This window comes from Dromaius novaehollandiae, chromosome 36 (genome assembly GCF_036370855.1).
Source record: "Dromaius novaehollandiae isolate bDroNov1 chromosome 36, bDroNov1.hap1, whole genome shotgun sequence".
Classification (NCBI taxonomy): domain Eukaryota; kingdom Metazoa; phylum Chordata; class Aves; order Casuariiformes; family Dromaiidae; genus Dromaius; species Dromaius novaehollandiae.
This window is the reverse complement of record NC_088135.1, coordinates 880,072-900,710: the sequence shown is the minus strand read 5'-3', so window position 1 is coordinate 900,710 and position 20,639 is coordinate 880,072. Positions and strand designations below refer to the sequence as shown.

General features: G+C 71.3%; 2 protein-coding genes and 1 long non-coding RNA gene across 3 annotated transcripts in view; 2 read left to right on the top strand and 1 right to left on the bottom strand.

Moving 5' to 3' along the window:
- The window catches only part of LOC135325353 (solute carrier family 12 member 6-like), a 37,363-nt gene extending 23,977 nt beyond the window's left edge, over positions 1 to 13,386 (top strand). The window contains exons 15-24 of the mRNA XM_064503321.1: positions 30 to 149; positions 715 to 819; positions 1,266 to 1,434; positions 3,332 to 3,590; positions 4,895 to 5,554; positions 8,098 to 8,351; positions 9,519 to 9,650; positions 10,083 to 10,190; positions 10,919 to 11,082; positions 13,192 to 13,386. Coding sequence (XP_064359391.1) covers positions 30 to 149; positions 715 to 819; positions 1,266 to 1,434; positions 3,332 to 3,590; positions 4,895 to 5,554; positions 8,098 to 8,351; positions 9,519 to 9,650; positions 10,083 to 10,190; positions 10,919 to 11,082; positions 13,192 to 13,345 — 2,125 coding nt within the window. The 3' untranslated portion in view covers positions 13,346 to 13,386. The remainder of the gene's footprint in view (positions 1 to 29; positions 150 to 714; positions 820 to 1,265; positions 1,435 to 3,331; positions 3,591 to 4,894; positions 5,555 to 8,097; positions 8,352 to 9,518; positions 9,651 to 10,082; positions 10,191 to 10,918; positions 11,083 to 13,191) is intronic.
- A 4,348-nt stretch (positions 13,387 to 17,734) lies between these two features.
- On the bottom strand, positions 17,735 to 20,639 carry EMC4 (ER membrane protein complex subunit 4). The gene is made up of 5 exons (XM_064503348.1): positions 20,530 to 20,639; positions 20,358 to 20,457; positions 19,699 to 19,852; positions 18,476 to 18,636; positions 17,735 to 17,825 (listed from the first exon to the last, which is right to left on the bottom strand). The coding sequence occupies exons 1-5, from the start codon at positions 20,598 to 20,600 to the stop codon at positions 17,790 to 17,792; spliced, it is 522 nt and encodes a 173-aa protein (XP_064359418.1). The 5' UTR covers positions 20,601 to 20,639; the 3' UTR covers positions 17,735 to 17,789.
- LOC135325378 (uncharacterized) lies at positions 18,630 to 19,775 on the top strand. The gene is made up of 2 exons (XR_010386412.1): positions 18,630 to 18,863; positions 19,668 to 19,775. It is a non-coding gene; the product is annotated as an uncharacterized LOC135325378 (long non-coding RNA).

Here is a 20,639-nt window from a genome sequence, read left to right as displayed (position 1 = left end):
ACGCCTGGGCCCCTCCCGTCCGCCCGCAGGGGGCTGTCGCTGGCGGGGGCGGGGCTCTGCCTGGTGCTGATGTTCGTGGCCTCGTGGCCCTGCGCCGCCATCGCCCTGGGCATCGCCGGCACCGCCTACAAGTACCTGGAGTTCCAGGGGTGAGCGGCGCCCCGGACGCCTGGGCCCCTTCTCCCAGATGCCTGGGCCCCTTCTCCCGGACGCCTGGGCCCCTCATCCGGACGCTTGGGCCCTTTTCCCGGACGCCTGGGCCCCTCCCCGGGACCCCTGGGCACCTTGCTCCCTCCCCGGACGCCTGGGCCCCTCTCCCGGACGCCTGGGCCCCTCTCCCGGACGCCTGGGCCCTTTCCCGGACACCTGGGCCCCTCTCCCGGACACCTGGGCCCCTCCCCGGACGCCTGGGCCCTTCTGGGGACACCTGGGCCCCTCCCCGGACACCTGGGCCCCTTCCCCGGACGCCTGGGCCCTTTCCCTGGACACCTGGGTCCTTCTGGGGACACCTGGGCCCCTCCCGGACGCCTGGGCCCCTCCCTGGGGCATCTTGGTCCCACCATGGACTCCTGGGTCCCTTCCTGGATGCCTGGGCCCCTTTCCCAGACACTTGGGTCTCTCTGGGGACACCTGGGCCCTTTCCCGGGTGCCTGGGCCCTTTCCCCGGACGCCTGGGCCCCTCACCCGGACGCCTGGGCCCCGTTTCCCCCGCAGGGCGGAGAAGGAGTGGGGCGACGGGCTGCGGGGGCTGTCGCTCAGCGCCGCCCACTTCGCCCTGCTGCGGCTGGAGGAGGCACCGCAGTACAGCAAGAACTGGAGGTGAGCGCGCCCGGACGCCTGGGCCCCTTTCCCGGACGCCTGGGCCCCTCCCCGGACACCTGGGGCCCTTCCCCGGACGCCTGGGCCCCTTCCCCGGACGCCTGGGCCCCTTTTCCCGGATGGCTGGGCCCCTCTCCCGGACGCCTGGGCCCCTCCCCGGATGCCTGGGCCCCTTTTCCCGGACGCCTGGGTCCCTTTCCCGGACGCCTGAGCCCCTCTCCCGGATGCCTGGGCCCCTCCCCGGACGCCTGGGCCCTTTTCCCGGACGCCTGGGCCCCTTTCCCGGACACCTGGGCCCCTCCCGGACGCCTGGGCTCCTCCTGGACACCTGGGCCCTTTCCCGGACGCCTGGGCCCTTTTCCCGGACGCCTGGGCCCCTCCCCGGACGCCTGGGCTCTCTCCCGGACGCCTGGGCCCTCTCCCGGACGCCTGGGCCCCTCCCGCAGGCCGCAGCTGCTGGTGCTGCTGAAGCTGGACGAGGAGCTGCGGGTGAAGCAGCCCTGGCTGCTGGCGGTGGCCGCCCAGCTCAAGGCCGGCGGCGGCCTCACGGTCGTGGCCTCCATCGTCCCCGGCGACTTCCTGGAGGCCCCCGAGCGGGCGCGGGCTGCTGAGAAGGTGGGTGCCGCCCCGGACGCCTGGGCCCCTCTCGCCCCGGACGCCTGGGCCCTTTTCCCGGACGCCTGGGCCCTTTTCCTGGACGCCTGGGCCCCTTTCCCGGACGCCTGGGCCCCTCTCCCAGATGTCTGGGCCCTTTCCCGGACGCCTGGGCCCCTCTTGCCAGACGCCTGGGCCCTTTTCCCGGACGCCTGGGCCCTTTTCCCGGACGCCTGGGCCCCTTTCCCGGACGCCTGGGCCCCTTTCCCAGATGTCTGGGCCCTTTCCCGGACGCCTGGGCCCCTCTCCCGGACGCCTGGGCCCCTCTCCCGGACGCCTGGGCCCTTTTCCCGGACGCCTGGGCCCCTCTCAGGGCACCCAACCCCCTCTCCCGCCCCAGGGGGCACCCGGACGCCTGGGCCCTTTCCTGGACACCTGGGCCCTCTCGGGGCACCCAACCCCCTCTCCCGCCCCGGGGGGCACCCGGACGCCTGGGCCCCTTTCCCGGACACCTGGGCCCCTTCCCCGGACGCCTGGGCCCTTTTCCCGGACGCCTGGGCCCCTTCCCCGGACACCTGGGCCCTTTCCCGGACGCCTGGGCCCTTTTCCCGGACGCCTGGGCCCCTTCCCCGGACACCTGGGCCCCTCTTGCCAGACGCCTGGGCCCTTTTCCCGGACACCTGGGCCCTTTCCCGGACACCTGGGCCCCTTTCCCGGATGCCTGGGCCCCTCCCGGACACCTGGGTCCGTTCCGGGATGCCTGGGCCCTTTTCCCGGACGCCTGGGCCCCTTCCTTGGATGCCTGGGCCCGTTCTGGGACGCCTGGGCCCTTTCCTGGACGCCTGGGCCCCTGCTGGCATTGCTAGCAGAGGTGCTGACATTTGTGTCCCCCCTGTTTGTGTCCCTCCATGTCCCCCCGTGTCCCCCTACATCCCCGTGTCTCCCCCGTGTCCCCCCCGTGTCCCCCCCGTCCCCCCATGTCCCCCCATGTCCCCCCATGTCCCCCCATGTCCCCCCACGTCCCCGTGTCCCCCCCGTCCCCCCACATCCCCCCGTCCCCCCGTGTCCCCCCCGTGTCCCCCCCGTCCCCCCATGTCCCCTCATGTCCCTCCATGTCCCTCCATGTCCCCCATGTCCCTCCATGTCCCTCCATGTCCCCCATGTCCCTCCATGTCCCTCCATGTCCCCCCATGTCCCCCATGTCCCCCCATGTCCATGTCCCCTCATGTCCCTCCATGTCCCTCCATGTCCCCCATGTCCCCCATGTCCCTCCATGTCCCCCCATGTCCCTCCATGTCCCCCATGTCCCCCCATGTCCCCCATGTCCCATGTCCCCCATGTCCCCCATGTCCCTCCATGTCCCTCCATGTCCCCCCATGTCCCCCATGTCCCTCCATGTCCCTCCATGTCCCCCATGTCCCCCATGTCCCTCCATGTCCCCCCATGTCCCTCCATGTCCCCCATGTCCCCCCATGTCCCCCATGTCCCATGTCCCCCATGTCCCCCATGTCCCTCCATGTCCCCCATGTCCCCCATGTCCCCCCATGTCCCTCCATGTCCCCCCATGTCCCCCATGTCCCATGTCCCCCATGTCCCCCATGTCCCTCCATGTCCCTCCATGTCCCCCCATGTCCCCCATGTCCCATGTCCCCCATGTCCCCCATGTCCCTCCATGTCCCTCCATGTCCCCCCATGTCCCCCATGTCCCCCATGTCCCCCATGTCCCCCCATGTCCCTCCATGTCCCTCCATGTCCCTCCATGTCCCCCATGTCCCCCATGTCCCCCCATGTCTCCCATGTCCCCCATGTCCCTCCATGTCCCCCCATGTCCCTCCATGTCCCCCCATGTCCCCCCATGTCCCCCCATGTCCCCCCCCCGTCCCCCCGTGTCCCCCCCGTGTCCCCCCCGTGTCCCCAGGAGCTGCGGGGGCACATGGCGGCCGCGGGGCTGCGGGGCTTCGCCCAGGCGCTGGTGGCTCCGCGGGCGGCCGAGGGGCTGGCGCAGCTGGTGCAGGGGTGCGGCCTGGGCGCCCTGCGGCCCAACGCCCTGCTGCTGGGGTGGCCGAGGGGGTGGCGACGCCGTGGGGCGGACCCACGGCCCGCCCGCGCCTTCCTCGGTGAGTCCCCCCACACGTGTGTGGGGCGCTGGGGGCGCGCGTGGGGGGCTGGAGACGTGTGTAGGGCTGGGGGCACGTGTGGGGCTGGGGACATGTGTGGGGCTGGAGACACGTGTGGGGCACGTGTGGGGCTGGAGACACATGTGGGGCTGGGGACACGTGTGGGGCACGTGTGGGGCTGGAGACACGTGTGGGGCTGGAGACACGTGCGCTGGAGACGTGTGGGGCACGTGTGGGGCTGGAGACACGTGTGGGGCTGGAGACACGTGTGGGGCTGGGTGTGTGTGTGGGGCACGTGTGGGGCTGGAGACATGTGGGGCTGGAGACGGGCACGTGTGGGGCTGGAGACACGTGTGGGGCTGGGGGCACGTGTGGGGCACATGTGGGGCACGGAGTGTGTGTGGGGCACATGTGGGGCTGCAGGCAGCTCAAGACGTGTGTGGCGCACGTGTGGGGCTGGAGACATGTGTGGGGCTGGAGACGTGTGGGGCTGGAGACACGTGTGGGGCACGTGTGGGGCCCGGGGTGCGTGTGGGCCTGGGGGCGCGTGTGGGGCATGTGTGGGGCTGGAGACACATGTGGGGCACGTGTGGGGCACGTGTGGGACTGGAGGCACGTGTGGGGCTGGAGACGTGTGGGGCGCGTGTGGGGCTGGAGACACGTGTGGGGCTGGGGGCGCGTGTGGGGCACGTGTGGGGCAGGGGTGCGGCCTGGGCGCCCTGCGGCCCAACGCCCTGCTGCTGGGGTGGCCGAGGGGGTGGCGACGCCGTGGGGCGGACCCACGGCCCGCCCGCGCCTTCCTCGGTGAGTCCCCCCACACGTGTGGGGCGCTGGGGGCGCGCGTGGGGGGCTGGAGCTTCATAGGGGAGTCTGGGGCATGTGGGGCACGTGTGGGGCACGTGTGGGGCTGGAGACACGTGTGGGGCACGTGTGGGGCTGGAGGCAGGTGTGGGGCTGGGGGCACGTGTGGGGCACATGTGGGGCACGGAGTGTGTGTGGGGCACATGTGGGGCTGCAGGCAGCTCAAGACGTGTGTGGCGCACGTGTGGGGCTGGAGACATGTGTGGGGCTGGAGACGTGTGGGGCTGGAGACACGTGTGGGGCACGTGTGGGGCCCGGGGTGCGTGTGGGGCTGGGGGCGCGTGTGGGGCATGTGTGGGACTGGAGGCACGTGTGGGGCTGGAGACATGTGGGGCGCGTGTGGGGCTGGAGACACGTGTGGGGCTGGGGGCGCGTGTGGGGCACGTGTGGGGCAGGGGTGCGGCCTGGGCGCCCTGCGGCCCAACGCCCTGCTGCTGGGGTGGCCCCGGGGCTGGCGACGCCGTGGGGCGGACCCACGGCCTGCCCGCGCCTTCCTCGGTGAGTCCCCCCGCGTCTGTGGGGTGCTGGGGGCGCGCGTGGGGGGCTGGAGACGCGCGTGGGGCTGGAGACATGTGTGGGGCTGGAGACGTGTGTGGGGCTGGGGACACGTGTGTGGCGCATGTGGGGCTGGGAGTCTGTGTGGGGCACGTGTGGTGCTGGGGGTGTGTGTGGGGCACGTGTGGGGCTGGGAGTGTGTGTGGGGCGCGTGTGGGGCTGGGGGTGTGTGTGGGGCACGTGTGGGGTGGAGGCACGTGTGGGGCACATGTGGGGCTGGAGAGACGTGTGGGGCGCGTGTGGGGCTGGAGACACGTGTGGGGCTGGGGACACGTGTGTGGCGCATGTGGGGCACAGAGTGTGTGTGGGGCACGTGTGGGGCTGGAGACACGTGTGGGGCTGGGGGCGCATGTGGGGCGCATGTGGGGCGCGTGTGGGGCTGGAGGCAGCTCGAGACGTGTGTGGGGCACAAATGGGGCCAGGGGCGCGTGTGGGGCTGGAGACACGTGTGGGGCTGGGGGTGTGTGTGGGGCGTGTGTGGGGGCTGGAGACACGTGTGGGGCAGGGGTGCGGCCTGGGCGCCCTGCGGCCCAACGCCCTGCTGCTGGGGTGGCCGAGGGGGTGGCGACGCCGTGGGGCGGACCCACGGCCCGCCCGCGCCTTCCTCGGTGAGTCCCCCCACACGTGTGTGGGGGGCTGGAGACGTGCGTGGGGCACGTGGGGGGCTGGAGGCACGTGTGGGGCTGGAGCTTCATAGGGGAGTGGTGCATGTGGGGCGCGTGTGGGGCTGGAGACACGTGTGGGGCACGTGTGGGGCTGGAGACACATGTGGGGCTGGGGGTGTGTGGGGCACGTGTGGGGCTGGAGAGACGTGTGGGGCGCATGTGGGGCTGGAGGCACGTGTGGGGCACGTGTGGGGCTGGAGACACGTGTGGGGCTGGAGATGTGTGGGGCACGTGTGGGGCTGGAGGCAGCTCGAGACGTGTGTGGGGCACAAATGGGGCCAGGGGCGCGTGTGGGGCTGGAGGCACGTGTGGGGCTGGAGCTTCATAGGGGAGTCTGGGGCATGTGGGGCGCGTGTGGGGCTGGAGGCACATGTGGGGCTGGGGACACGTGGGGCTGGGGACACGTGTGTGGCGCATGTGGGGCACGGAGTGTGTGTGGGGCACGTGTGGGGCTGGAGGCACGTGGGGCATGTGTGGGGCTGGGAGTGTGTGTGGGGCACGTGTGGGGCTGGAGGCACGTGGGGCATGTGTGGGGCTGGAGGCACGTGTGGGGCGCGTGTGGGGCACGTGTGGGGCTCAGAGTGCATATGGGGCACATGTGGGGTTTGGAGCATGTGTGGGGTGCGTGTGGGGCTGGGAGTGCATGTGGGGCTGGAGACACGTGTGGGGCTGGGGGCACGTGTGGGGCGCGTGTGGGGCTGGAGGCAGCTCGAGACGTGTGTGGGGCACAAATGGGGTCAGGGGCACATGTGGGGCACGTGTGGGGCTGGGGGTCTCTGTGGGGCGCGTGTGGGGCTGGGGCGTGTGGGGGGGGACACGTGGGGCGCGTGTGGGGCTGGGTGTGTGGGGGGGCGTGGGGGGTGGGGGGGCACATGGGGGGCACGTGTGGGGCTGGGGTGTGTGTGGGGGCACATGTGGGGCGCGTGTGGGGCTGGGGGTCTCTGTGGGGCGCGTGTGGGGCTGGGGCATGTGGGGGGGCGTGTGGGGTGGGGGGGCACATGTGGGGCGCGTGTGGGGCTGGGGGGGGGTCCGAGGCCAGATGCACTCGTGCCCCCCCCGCGCCCCATAGCAGAGCCCCACCACCCCCCTGCGCCCCATAGCGGAGCCCCACCACCCCCCTGCGCCCCATAGCAGAGCCCTGATACCCCCCCACACCCCATAGCGCATCCCCAGTGCCCCCCGCGCCCCATAGCAGCCCCCTCACAACCCCCCGCGCCCCATAGCGGCTCCCCCCCACCCCCCCGCGCTCCATAGCGCCCCCTAACGGCCCCCCGTGCCCCATAGCAGATCCCTAGCGCCCCCCCACCCCCCCGCGCCCCATAGCGCCCCCCCGCCCCATAGAGGCTCCCCACCACCCCCCCCGCGCCCCATAGCGGCTCCCTCACAGCCCCCCGCGCCCCATAGCGGCCACCCGCCCCATAGCGCCCCCTAGCGGCTCCCCACCACCCTCCCGCGCCCCATAGCGGCCCCCCCGCGCCCCATAGCGGCTCCCCCACCCCCCCGCGCCCCATAGCGCCCCCTAGCTGCCCCCTGCGCCCCATAGCGGCCCCCACCACCTCCCCGCGCCCCATAGCAGCCCCCCCCGCGCCCCATAGCGCCCCCTAGCGGACCTCCCCCACCCTCCCGCGCCCCATAGCGGCTCCCTCACAGCCCCCCCGCGCCCCGTAGCGCCCCCTAGCGGCCTCCCGCGCCCCATAGCGCCCCCTAGCGGCTCCCCCCACCCCCCCGCTCCCCATAGCGCCCCCCCCCGCGCCCCCTAGCGGCCCCCCCCACCCCTCCCGCGCCCCATAGCGCCGCCTAGCTGCCCCCCGCGCCCCCTAGCGGCTCCCTCACAGCCCCCCCGCGCCCCATAGTGGCCCCCACCACCTCCCCGCACCCCATAGCGCACCCCCGCGCCCCATAGCGGCTCCCTCACACCCCCGCGCCCCATAGCGGCCCCCCCCACCCCCCCGCTCCCCATAGCAGCCCCCCCCGCGCCCCATAGCGGCTGCCCACCACCCCCCCGCTCCCCATAGCAGCCCCCCCCGCGCCCCATAGTGGCTCCCTCACCCCCCCGCGCCCCATAGCGGCGCCCCGTGCCCCATAGCGGCTCCCCACCACCCCCCCGCGCCCCATAGCGGCCCCCCCCACCCCCCCCGCTCCCCATAGCAGCCCCCCCCGCGCCCCATAGCGGCTGCCCACCACCCCCCCGCTCCCCATAGCAGCCCCCCCCGCGCCCCATAGCGGCTCCCTCACCCCCCCGCGCCCCATAGCGGCGCCCCGTGCCCCATAGCGGCTCCCCACCACCCCCCCGCGCCCCATAGCGGCTCCCCACCCCCCCCGCGCCCCATAGCGCCCCCCCCGCGCCCCATAGCAGCCCCCCCCGCGCCCCCCGCTCCCCATAGCGGCCCCCCCACCCCTCCCGCGCCCCATAGCACCCCCCCCCGCGCCCCATAGCAGCCCCCCACGGCGGCGCCCCTAACCCCCCCCCCATTCCCCCCCCCCAGGGCTGGTGCGGGCGGCGGCGGCGGCGGGGCGGGCGCTGCTGGTGGCCAAGGGCTGCGGCGCCTGGCCGGGGGGGGGCGGCGAGGCCGAGGCCGAGACCGAGACCGAGACCGAGACCGGGGCCCCCCCCGGCGGGGCCGGAGCCGGGGCCGGGGCCGGGGCCGGGGCCGGGGCCGGCGGGAGCCTGGACGTGTGGTGGGTGGTGCACGACGGCGGCCTGCTCACGCTGCTGCCCTGCCTGCTGCGGCAGCACAAGGTGCGGGGGGGGGGGGGGCGGTGTGGGGCGCGCTGTGGGGCTGGGGGGGGCGGTGTGGGGCTGGGGGGGGTCGGTGTGGGGCTGGGGGAGTCGCTATGGGGCTGGGGGTCGTTGTGGAGCGGAAGGGTCGGTGTGGGGCTGGGGGGAGGCTGGAGGGCGCGGGGGGTCGCTGTGGGGCTGGGGGAGTCGGTGTGGGGCTGGGGGGGGTCGGTGTGGGGCTGGGGGAGCCGCTATGGTGCTGGGGGGGCGGTGTGGGGCTGGAGGGGCCGCTGTGGGGCTGGGGGGGCGCTGTGGGGCTGGGGTTCGCTGTGGGGCTGGGGGAGTCGGTGTGGGGCTGGGGGGGTCGGTGTGGGGCTGGGGGGGGCGGTGTGGGGCTGGTGGAGGCGCTGTGGGGCTGGGGGGAGGCTGGAGGGCGCGGGGGGTCGCTATGGGGCTGGGGGGGCGGTGTGGGGCTGGGGGGGGTCGGTGTGGGGCTGGGGGGGTTGGTGTGGGGCTGGGGGGGACGCTATGGGGCTGGGGGTCGGTGTGGGGCTGGGGGGGACGCTATGGGGCTGGGGGGGCGCTATGGGGCTGGGGGAGGCGCTGTGGGGCTGGGGGTCGCTATGGGGCTGGGGGAGTCGGTGTGGGGCTGCAGGGGTCGGTGTGGGGCTGGGGGGTCGCTATGGGGCTGGGGGGTCGCTGTGGGGCACAGGCGGGTCGTTATGGGGCACGGGGGGGTCGCTGTGGGGCTGGGGGGCGCTATGGGGCTGAGGGGGTCGGTGTGGGGCACGGGGGGGTCGGTGTGGGGCTGGGGGGGCGGTGTGGGGCACGGGGGGTGGCTGTGGGGCTGGGGGGCCCCTATGGGGCAGGGGGGGAGCCCGGGGGGGCGGCTGGGGGGAGTTGCTATGGGGTTGGGGGACACTATGGGGCTGGGGGGAGGCGCTGTGGGGCACAGGCAGGTCGCTATGGGGCGGGGGGCCGCTATGGGGCGGGGGGCGGGGGCCGCTCTGAGGCGAGCGGCGCGCGCTGCGCTTTGGGCGGGAAATCACCACAGCGCCGCCGAGGCGGCGGCAACCGGTCGCCACGGCAACCGGTCGCCGCGGCAACGGCGCCGCGGCGGCAACGGGGGCCGCCGATTGGGCGCCGGCGGTCACGTGGCGGCGGGGGGGGGGCGGGGCGTGCCCGCAGGCGTGGCGCGGCTGCCGCGTGCGCATCTTCACGGTGGCGCAGCTGGAGGACAACAGCATCGAGATGCGGCGGCACCTGCGGGCCTTCGTGCGGCTGCTGCGGCTGCCGGCCGCCGTGGAGGTGGTGGAGATGGTGAGGACGCCGGGGCCCCTCTCCCGGACGCCTGGGCCCCTTTCCCGGGACGCCTGGGCCCCTTTTCCCGGACGCCTGGGCCCCTCTCCCGGACGCCTGGGCCCCTTTTCCCGGACGGCTGGCCCCTTTCCCGGACGCCTGGGCCCTTTCCCGGACGCCTGGGCCCCCTTTCCCGGACGCCTGGGCCCCTTTTCCCGGACGCCTGGGCCCCTTTCCCGGACGCCTGGGCCCTTTCCCGGACGCCTGGGCCCCTTTTCCCGGACGCCTGGGCCCCTCCCCGGACGCCTGGGCCCTTTCCCGGGACGCCTGGGCCCCTTTCCCGGACGCCTGGGCCCCTTTCCTGGACGCCTGGGCCCCTCTTTCCCGGACGCCTGGGCCCTTTCCCGGACGCCTGGGCCCTTTCCCGGACGCCTGGGCCCCCTCTCCCCGCAGCACGACAGCGACATCTCCGCCTACACCTACGAGCGGACGCTGATGATGGAGCAGCGGTCGGCCATGCTGCGGCAGATGCGGCTGTCGGAGGCCGAGCGGCAGCGGGAGGTAACACCCGCATGCGCCTGTACGCACACCCGCACACACCTGCACGCACACACACGCCTGCACACGTGTGTCGTGGCGGTGGTGCTACACCCGGGTGCCGTCACGCCTAACGCGCTCCCACACGCCTGATGCCTCCATGGCGCTGAGGCGGCTTTTGGCGGGAATCACCATGGCAACGGCGTCACCCTGTGGGACCGTTGTGCTTCTGCGGCTTTTGGCGGGAATCACCATGGCAACAGCGTCACTCTGAGGCGGCCGCTGTGGCGCGCGGGGCTTTTGGCGGGAATCACCATGGCAACGGCGTCACTCTGAGGCGGCCGCTGCGGCGCGCTGGGCTTTTGGCGGGAATCACCATGGCAACGGCGTCACTGAGGCGGCCGCTGCGGCGCCCGGGGCTTTCGGCGGGAATCACCATGGCAACGGCGTTGCTCTGAGGTGGCCGCCGTGCATGCGCGGCCTCTGGCGGGAATCACCATGGCAACGGCGTTGCTCTGAGGCGACCGACGCGCACGCGCGGGGCCTGTGGCGGGAATCACCATGGCGACGGCCTCGCTTCGCCCTCCGCGCGCTGCCCCCCCCCCCGCCCTCGTCACCCGGGCAACCGCGCGGCGGGCGGCCCACGTGGGTGGGTGGGTGGGGGGGGAGGCGGGCCAACGCGCGACGCCATTGGGCGGCGCCCCCACGTGGGGGGGGCGGCGGCGCGAGGCGATTGGTGGGCGGCGGCGCAGGCGCAGCTGGTGAAGGAGCGGAGCTGGCGGCCGCGCCTCAGCAGCGCCGGCTCGGAGGACGAGGAGGAGGAGGAGGAGGCGGCGGAGGCGGCGGCGCGCGTCCATCTCACCTGGAGCCGCCCGCGGCGGCCCCCGCCCGGCCCCGACCTGCTCGCCCCGCGCCCGTGAGTGCCGCCGGGACCTGGGGAGTACTGGGAGGGCGCTGGGGGGAACTGGGGTATACTGGGAGGGCGCTGGGAGGCCTTGGGGGGGCGCTGGGAGGCACTGGGAGGCTCTAAGGGGGACTGGGAGGAACTGGGAGGGCAGTGGGAGGTGCTGAGGTGGCACTGGGAGGAACTGGGAGGGCAGTGGGAGGTGCTGGGGGGAACTGGGAGGGCACTGGGAGGTGCTGGGGGGGACTGGGAGGCTCTAAGGGGGACTGGGAGGAACTGGGAGGGGACTGGCAGGCTCTGGGGGGGGACTGGGATATACTGAGAAGCACTTGGGGGGGCACTGGGATGTGGTGGGGAGCGTGAGGACATACTGGGATGACCTGAGGGGGATACTGGGATATACTGGGAAGCACTTGGGGGGGCACTGGGATGTGGTGGGGAGCGTGAGGACATACTGGGATGACCTGAGGTGGATACTGGGATATACTGGGAAGCACTTGGGGGGGCACTGGGATGTGGTGGGGAGCGTGAGAACATACTGGGATGACCTGAGGGGTATACTGGGATATACTGGGAGGCTCTTGGGGGGCACTGGGAGGGACTGGGCCGTACTGGGGAGCACGGGGACGTACTGGGAGGACCCGAGGCGGTTACTGGGATATACTGGGAGACACTGGGGGACGCTGGCGCCGGCCCTGACGTGTCTCCCCCATGCCTCCCGCCCCCCCCGACATGGCCGCCGTCACCGCGTCCTCTCCGCGTCCCCGACATGGCCGCCGTCACCGCGTCCCCGACATGGCCGCCGTCGCCGCCGTCACCGCGTCCCCGACATGGCCGCCGTCACCGCGTCCCCTCCGCCTCCCTGACATGGCCGCCGTCGCCGCGTCCCCGACATGGCCGCCGTCACCGTGTCCGCTCCGCATCCCCGACATGGCTGCCATCACCGCGTCCCCGACATGGCCGCCGTCACCGCGTCCGCTCCGCATCCCCGACATGGCCGCCGTCTCCGCGTCCCCGACATGGCCGCCGTCACCGTGTCCCCTCCGCCTCCCCGACATGGCTGCCATCACCGCGTCCCCGACATGGCCGCCGTCACCGCGCCGTCACCGCCTCCCCGACATGGCCGCCGCCGCCGCGTCCCCGACATGGCCGCCGTCGCCGCGTCCCCTCCGCGTCCCCGACATGGCCGCCGTCGCCGCGTCCCCGACATGGCCGCCGTCACCGCGTCCCCTCCGCCTCCCCGACATGGCCGCCGTCACCGCGTCCCCTCCGCCTCCCCGACATGGCCGCCGTCACCGCGTCCTCTCCGCGTCCCCGACATGGCCGCCGTCACCGCGTCCCCGACATGGCCGCCGTCACCGCGTCCTCGACATGGCCGCCGTCACCGCGTCCTCTCCGCGTCCCCGACATGGCCGCCGTCGCCGCGTCCTCTCCGCCTCCCCGACATGGCCGCCGTCGCCGCGTCCCCGACATGGCCGCCGTCACCGCGTCCCCTCCGCCTCCCCGACATGGCCGCTGTCACCGCGTCCCCGACATGGCCGCCGTCACCGCGTCCCCGACATGGCCGCCGTCGCCGCGTCCCCTCCGCGTCCCCGACATGGCCGCCGTCACCGCCTCCCCGACATGGCCGCCGTCACCGCGTCCCCTCCGCCTCCCCGACATGGCCGCCGTCACCGCGTCCTCTCCGCCTCCCCGACATGGCCGCCGTCACCGCCTCCCCGACATGGCCGCCGTCACCGCCTCCCCGACATGGCCGCCGTCACCGCGCCGTCACCGCCTCCCCGACATGGCCGCCGTCACCGCGTCCCCTCCGCCTCCCCGACATGGCCGCCGTCACCGCGCCGTCACCGCGTCCCCGACGTGGCCGCCGTCACCGCGTCCCCTCCGCCTCCCCGACATGGCCGCCGTCGCCGCGTCCCCGACATGGCCGCCGTCACCGCGTCCCCTCCGCGTCCCCGACATGGCCGCCGCCGCCGCGTCCCCAACATGGCCGCCGCCGCCGCGTCCCCAACATGGCCGCCGTCACCGCGTCCCCGACATGGCCGCCGTCGCTGCCGCGCACGCCTGACCGTGACCGACGTCCTGGTGTCCCCGTGTCCCCGTGTCCCCCCCCCGGGGCAGGGCGGCGCGCAACGTGCGGCGCATGCACACGGCGGTGCGGCTCAACGAGGCCATGGTGGCCCGCTCGCAGGGCGCCCGCCTGGTGCTGCTCAACCTGCCGCCGCCCCCCCGCCGCCCCCGCAACCACGACAACTGCATCCCCGGGGGGGGCTAATTAGTGTGGGGGGGGGTTAATTAGCAGCTGGGGGGGTTAATTAGTGCGGGGGGGGGCGGGAGGAGGTGGCGGTGGCCTGGTGGCCTGGTGCTGTTCAACCTGCTGCCGCCCCCCCCCCCAACCATGACAACTGCATCCCGGGGGGGGTTAATTAGTGCCCTGGGGGGGTTAATTAGCACCTGGGGGGTTAATTAATGCCCTGGGGGTTAATTAGCACCTGGGGGGGGTTAATTAGTGCGGGGGGGGCAGGAGGAGGTGGCGGTGGCCTGGTTGCCTGGTGCTGCTCAACCTGCTGCCACCCCCCCAACCATGACAACTGCATCCCAGGGGGTTAATTAGCGCCCTGGGGGGGTTAATTAGCACCTGGGGGGGGTTAATTAGTGCCCTGGGGGGGTTAATTAGTGCAGGGGGGGGCAGGAGGAGGTGGTGGTGGCCTGGTCGCCTGGTGCTGCTCAATCTGCTGCCACCCCCCCAACCATGACAACTGCATCCCGGGGGGGGTTAATTAGTGCCCTGGGGGGGTTAATTAGCACCTGGGGGGTTAATTAATGCCCTGGGGGTTAATTAGCACCTGGGGGGGGTTAATTAGTGCGGGGGGGGCAGGAGGAGGTGGCGGTGGCCTGGTTGCCTGGTGCTGCTCAACCTGCTGCCACCCCCCCAACCATGACAACTGCATCCCAGGGGGTTAATTAGCGCCCTGGGGGGGTTAATTAGCACCTGGGGGGGGTTAATTAGTGCCCTGGGGGGGTTAATTAGTGCAGGGGGGGGCAGGAGGAGGTGGTGGTGGCCTGGTCGCCTGGTGCTGCTCAATCTGCTGCCACCCCCCCAACCATGACAACTGCATCCCGGGGGGGGTTAATTAGTGCCCTGGGGGGGTTAATTAGCACCTGGGGGGTTAATTAATGCCCTGGGGGTTAATTAGCACCTGGGGGGGGTTAATTAGTGCGGGGGGGGCGGGAGGAGGTGGTGGTGGCCTGGTTGCCTGGTGCTGCTCGACCTGCTGCCGCCCCCCCCAACCATGACAGCTGCATCCCGGGGGGTTAATTAGCACCCTGGGGGGTTAATTAGTACCTGGGGGGTTAATTAGCACCTGGGTGGGTTAATTGGCGCAGGGGGGGTTAATTAGCGCGGGGGGGGGCGGGAGGAGGTGGCGGTGGCCTGGTTGCCTGGTGCTGCTTGACTTGCTGCCACCCCCCCAACCATGACAGCTGCATCCCGGGGGGTTAATTAGCGCCCTGGGGGGTTAATTAGCACCTGGGGGGGTTAATTAGCACCTGGGGGGGTTAATTAGTGCCCTGGGGGGGTTAATTAGTGCAGGGGGGGCGGGAGGAGGTGGTGGTGGCCTGGTTGCCTGGTGCTGCTCAACCTGCTGCCACCCCCCCCAACCATGACAGCTGCATCCTGGGGGGGGTTAATTAGCACCTGGGGGGTTAATTAGTGCCCTGGGTGGGTTAATTAGTGCAGGGGGGGTTAATTAGTGCGGGGGGGGCAGGAGGAGGTGGTGGTGGCCTGGTCGCCTGGTGCTGCTCAACCTGCTGCCGCCCCCCCCCCCAACCATGACAGCTGCATCCCGGGGGGTTAATTAGCGCCCTGGGGGGGTTAATTAGCACCCTGGGGGGGTTAATTAGTGCAGGGGGGGTTAATTAGCGCAGGGGGGGCAGGAGGAGGTGGCAGTGACCTGGTTGCCTGGTGCTGCTTGACCTGCTGCTGCCCCCCCCCAACCATGACAGCTGCATCCCGGGGGGTTAATTAGCACCTGGGTGGGTTAATTAGTGCCCTGGGGGGGTTAATTAGTGCAGGGGGGGTTAATTAGTGCGGGGGGGGCGGGAGGAGGTGGCGGTGGCCTGGTCGCCTGGTGCTGCTCGACCTGCTGCCACCCCCCCCCCCAACCATGACAGCTGCATCCCGGGGGGGTTAATTAACACCCTGGGGGGCTTATTAACACTGTCAGGGGATAATTAACACCATTGGGGGGTAATTAACATCCTAGGGGGTTAATTAGCACCGTGGGGGGGTAATTAACCTGGCCAGGAGGGTAATAACGCCAAGGGGGGGGGGGGATTAACTGGGGGGGGGGATTAACACGGCAGAGGGTAATTAACACCAGGCAGGGGAGTGATTAACATGGGGGGGGGTAATTAACACCAGGGAGGGGGTAATCAACACTGGGGGGGGCTAATTAACACCAAGAGGGGATAATTAACACGGGGGGGGGCATTAACCAAGGAGGGGGGGGTAATTGCACCAGGGGATATGGGGGGCAATTAATGAGGGGGGGCGATAAGACCCTGGGTGGGGGGAATAAACCCCGGGAGGGGGGTAATTAGCCCCTGGGGGGGGTAATTAGTCCCTGGGGGGTTAATTAGCGCCTGGGGGGGTTAATTAGCGCGGGGGGGGGGGCCGCTAATTGGGGGCAGCTTCCTTAACGCGCCGCCGACCTGGAGTTCGTGGAGGTGCTGACGGAGGGGCTGGAGCGGGTGCTGCTGGTGCGGGGCGCCGGCACCGAGGTCGTCACCCTCTACCCCTGACCGGGGGGGGGCAAATACCCCCCCCGGGGGGTAAATACCCCCCCCCAGGGGGGTAACAACACCCCCAGGGGGGTAACAACACCCCCGGGGGCGGCGAAACCCGGCCCGGGAAACGGGGCGAAGCCGCCTGGACGGGGGTAAGTGCCCCCCCGCCGCGGCCGTGGGGAGCCCCGGGGGGGGGATTACCCCCCCCATGCGGTTAATTAGCCCCCCATGCGGTTAATTAGCCCCCCATGTGGTTAATTAGCCCCCCCCGGGGGTTAATTAGCTCCCGGGGGGGGTGATAAGTGCTGCCCCCCCCCCCCCCCCAAGCGGTGCTTTGGTTTTGCCCCCGCCGGGGGGAATAAAGAGGTTGGGAGCTGGTCGGGGCTGGTGTGTGTTTGGGGGGGGGCAACGGGGGGGGGATTTGCCCCCAAAATGGGGCCGGGTTGCGTCGAAATGGCCCAAAATTGCCCCAAAATGGCCCAAAATTGCCCCCAAATGGGGCCGGGTTGCGTCGAAATGGCCCAAAATTGCCCCAAAATGGCCCCAAATTGCCCCAAAATGGGGCCGGGTTGCGTCGAAATGGCCCAAAATTGCCCCCAAATGGCCCCAAATTGCCCCCAAATGGCCCCAAATTGCCCCCAAATGGGGCCGGGTTGCGTCAAAATGGCCCCAAATTGCCCCAAAATGGCCCCAAATTGCCCCAAAATGGGGCCGGGTTGCGTCAAAATGGCCCCGAAATGGGGCCGGGTTGCGTCAAAATGGCCCAAAATTGCCCCCAAATGGGGCCGGGTTGTGTCGAAATGGCCCCAAATTGCCCCAAAATGGGGCCGGGTTGCGTCAAAATGGCCCCAAATTGCCCCAAAATGGGGCCAGGTTGTGTCAAAATGGCCCCAAATTGCCCCAAAATGGGGCCAGGTTGTGTCAAAATGGCCCAAAATTGCCCCAAAATGGGGCCGGGTTGTGTCGAGATGGCCCATGTTGTCCCCAGACGGGTCCACGTTGTCCCCAAACCGGCCTGAAATTGCCCCAAAACAGCCCCAGCTTGTCCTTAAATGCCCCAAATTGCCGCAAACTGGCCCCAAATTGCCCCCAAATGACCCTGAATTGCCCCAAAATGGTCCTGGAGTGACCCAAACTGGCCCTGAATCACCCCAAAATGGCTTCAGATTGCCGCCAAACAGCCCCAAATTGCCCTAAAATGGCCCCAAATTGCCCTAAAATGGCCCTGAATCCCCCAAACCAGCCTCAAATTGTCCCAAAACTGCCTGAAATTGTCCCAAAACTGCCTCAAATTGGCCCCAAAACAGCCCCAAATCCCCCCAGAATGGCCTCAGATTGCCCCAAAATGGCCCTGAATCACCCTGAACTGCCCCAAAACGGCCTTAGCTGGCCCCAAAACACCCCCAAATTGCCCCAAAACAGCCCCAAAGGCCTGAAGTTGCCCCTGAATCACCCCTGCATCGCCCCAAAATGGCCTCAAATCACCCCAAAATGCCCAAATGATCCTAAAGCTCCCCAAAATTGCCCCAAAATGGCCCCAAATGCTCCCCGAATTGCCCCAAAATGGCCTCAAAACACCCCCAAATTGCCTGCAAACGGCCCCAAATTTCCCCAAAATGGCCCCAAATCGCCCCAAAATGGCCTCAGGTCGCCCCAAAACTGCCCCAAATTGCCCCAAAATGGCCCTGAAGCCCCCGCAAATGGCCCCAGAGGGCCGAAAACGCCCCCAAATCGCCCCCACAGTCACCCCTGAACTGCCCCAAAACGGCCCCGAATTGCCCCAAAACCTCCCGAATTGCCCCAAACTGCCCTTGTTTGCCCCGAAATGCCCCAAAATCCCCGGGAATCGCCCCAAAACGGAGACGCCACTCGCGGCCCTGCTGCCGTTGTCGCCTTTATTGGTGCCCCCGGGGGGGGGGAGGGGGGGGGGGTCACAGCACCAGGCCCCCCCCGGAGAACTCCATGCGCTGCGGGGGAGGGGAGAGGCGTCAGCGGGGCCCAGGCGTCCGGGCAGCACCCCCGTCCCATCCCCCCCCCCCGCCCTGCCCGGGGCCCAGGCGTCCGGGAAAGGGGCCCAGGCGTCCGGGAAAGGGGCCCAGGTGTCCGGGAAAGGGCCCAGGTGTCCGGGAGAGGGGCCCAGGCGTCCGGGGAGGGGAACCCAGGCATCCGGGGAAGGGCCCAGGCGTCCGGGAAAAGGGGCCCAGGCATCCGGGAAAAGGGCCCAGGCATCCGGGAGAAGGGCCCAGGCGTCCGGGGAAGGGGCCCAGGCATCCGGGAAAGGGCCCAGGCGTCCGGGAAAAGGGGCCCAGGCGTCCGGGAAAAGGGGCCCAGGCGTCCGGGGAGGGGAACCCAGGCGTCCGGGGAATCACCCACCCCCACCCAGGGCCCAGGCGTCCGGGAAAGGGGCCCAGGCGTCCGGGAAAAGGGCCCAGGCGTCCGGGAGAGGGGCCCAGGCGTCCGGGAGAGGGGCCCAGGCGTCCGGGAGAGGGGCCCAGGCGTCCGGCAGGGGAACCCAGGTGTCCGGGGAATCACCCACCCCCACCCAGGGCCCAGGCGTCCGGGGAAGGGCCCAGGCGTCCGGGGAAGGGGCCCAGGCACCGAGGGGGCGGGGCGTCACCTGGGGCGGGGCGATGAAGGCCAGCCAATCGGAGGCGTGGGTGGGCAGCAGCCCCATGGCCTGGCACTTGTAGAGGGCCAGCGCCAGCCCCAGCCCGTTGCCCACCAGGAAGACGAGGCCCTGCAGCGCCGTCTGGCTCGAGCTCTCCAACACCTTCAGCGCTGCCGGGCGTCACCCGCACGTCACCCGGCGTCACCCGCGCGTCACCCGGCGTCACCCGCGTGCCGCCCCGCCGCCACCCCCCCCGGGCTACGGCAGCGCCCGCAGCGGCTGATCCCACTGATGGCGCCATCGCCAGCAGCAGCAGCAGCGTAGCAACCCAGAAACAACAGGCGGAGCAACAGGCGGTGCCGCCTGTAGCGGGCCCCCCCGCCCACCACCACCCCAGGTACAACCGTGCGGATGGGGAATGGGGCGATGGGATGGAGCCCAGGGGACAACTGGGGGGGGGGGGGCAACAGCAGGGCCCTGGGAGCGACTGTAGCGACGACAGGCGGCGGTGCCTGTGGTGGCTACAGTCGGAAACGCGTTGGCACGGCTGTGGAGGTGATGTAGGGGCATGAACGTGAGGGCAGGGACACCGAAACCACCCGGGAGGGACATGGGGACAACAGGAGTGACAACAGGCGGCGCCGCCTGTAGCAGCCACAACTGCACCGGTGCCTACAGGGACACAGGGACAACCGTAAGGGGTTGTGAGGCCATGGGACCGCCCTGGGGGACGCCTGTAGGCATGTGGGGATGGCTGTAGGCACACAGGGGACGCCTGTAGTGGCCACAACTGCACCGGGAACACCCGCAACGGCTTGTGAAGCCACGGGACCACCCTGGGGGACGCCTGTAGGTGTGTGGGGATGCCTGTAGGCGCATGGGGGACGGCTGTAGTGGCCACAACCGCACCGGCGACAACCGTAAGAGGTTGTGAAGCCACAGGACCGCCCTGGGGGACACCTGTAGGCACGTGGGTATGCCTGTAGGCGCATGGGGGACGCCTGTAAGTGCATGCGAGACGGCTGTAGGTGTGTGGGGACGCCTGTAGGCGCACGCAGGACTGCCGTAGGGCCAACAAGCGGCGCCGCCTGTAGCAGCCGCAGCCCCGCCGAGCCGTGGCGGCGCCCGTGAGCGCGCGAGGGGCCCGGGGGCGGGCTGCAGCCGCGGGGCGGCGGCTGTAGCAGAACCCGTGCGGCTGTAGCGGGGTACAGGCGGCCGTAGCGGTGACTCACTGGCGCCGAGGGAGAGCAGGGCCTGGAGCGGGCGCCATCCCATCATGCAGACCATCATGGCGGGGAAGATGGAGATGGTGTTGCCGGCCATGTACATGATGAAGAGGTTCATGGGGATCTGCTTCAGCGGCCCCAGCGCCACGTCCCAGCACCGCTGCGGGGGGAGAGAGCGGGGCCCAGGCGTCCGGGGAGGGGCCCAGGCGTCCGGGAGAGGGGCCCAGGCGTCCGGGAAAAGGGGCCCAGGCGTCCGGGAAAAGGGGCCCAGGCGTCCGGGAAAAGGGGCCCAGGCGTCCGGGAAAAGGGGCCCAGGCGTCCGGGAAAAGGGCCCAGGCGTCCGGGGAAATGGGCCCAGGCGTCCGGGAAAAGGGCCCAGGAGTCCAGGAAAAGGGCCCAGGCGTCCGGGATGGGGGCCAGGTGTCTGAGAGGGGCCCAGGTGTCCAGGGAGGGGCCCAGGCGTCCGGGGAGGGGCCCAGGCATCCGGGAAAGGGGCCCAGGTGTCCGGGGGAAGGGGCCCAGGCGTCCGGGGGAGAGGGGCCCAGGCGTCCGGGGAGAGGGGCCCAGGCATCCGGGAAAGGGGCCCAGGCGTCCGGGGGAAGGGGCCCAGGCGTCCGGGGAGAGGGGCCCAGGCGTCCCAGCCCCCTCCCCGCCCCCCCCCGCACCTTCTCCACCAGGATCCGGTCCGTCTCCTGGACGCCGCCGTCCGGCACCTGCTTCTCGGCGTAGCCCACGGGGCCGCGGGGCTCGGCGCCGCCGCGGGGCCTGCGCGGAGGAGCCGCCCGTGAGGCCGGTTCCCCCCCCCCGGGGACCCCCCCGGGACCCCCCGGTTCCCACCTGCCCCCCGGCGCCGCCGCCAGCTCCAGCGCCCACTTGAAGCGCCGCCCGCGCGCCGCCACCGCCGCCATTTTGTCGCCTCTTTCTCCGCCGCCAATGAGGGGCGAGAG

Excerpts from the sequence above, each read along its gene's own strand:
- EMC4 (XM_064503348.1), bottom strand. The coding sequence starts at position 20,600 with ATGGCGGCGGTGGCGGCGCGCGGGCGGCGCTTCAAGTGGGCGCTGGAG. Across the intron at positions 18,637-19,698 it reads CCTGCTCTCCCTCGGCGCCA|CGCTGAAGGTGTTGGAGAGC; the intron begins GTGAGTCACCGC and ends GACGCCCGGCAG. Across the intron at positions 17,826-18,475 it reads CCTTCATCGCCCCGCCCCAG|CGCATGGAGTTCTCCGGGGG; the intron begins GTGACGCCCCGC and ends CCTCCCCCGCAG.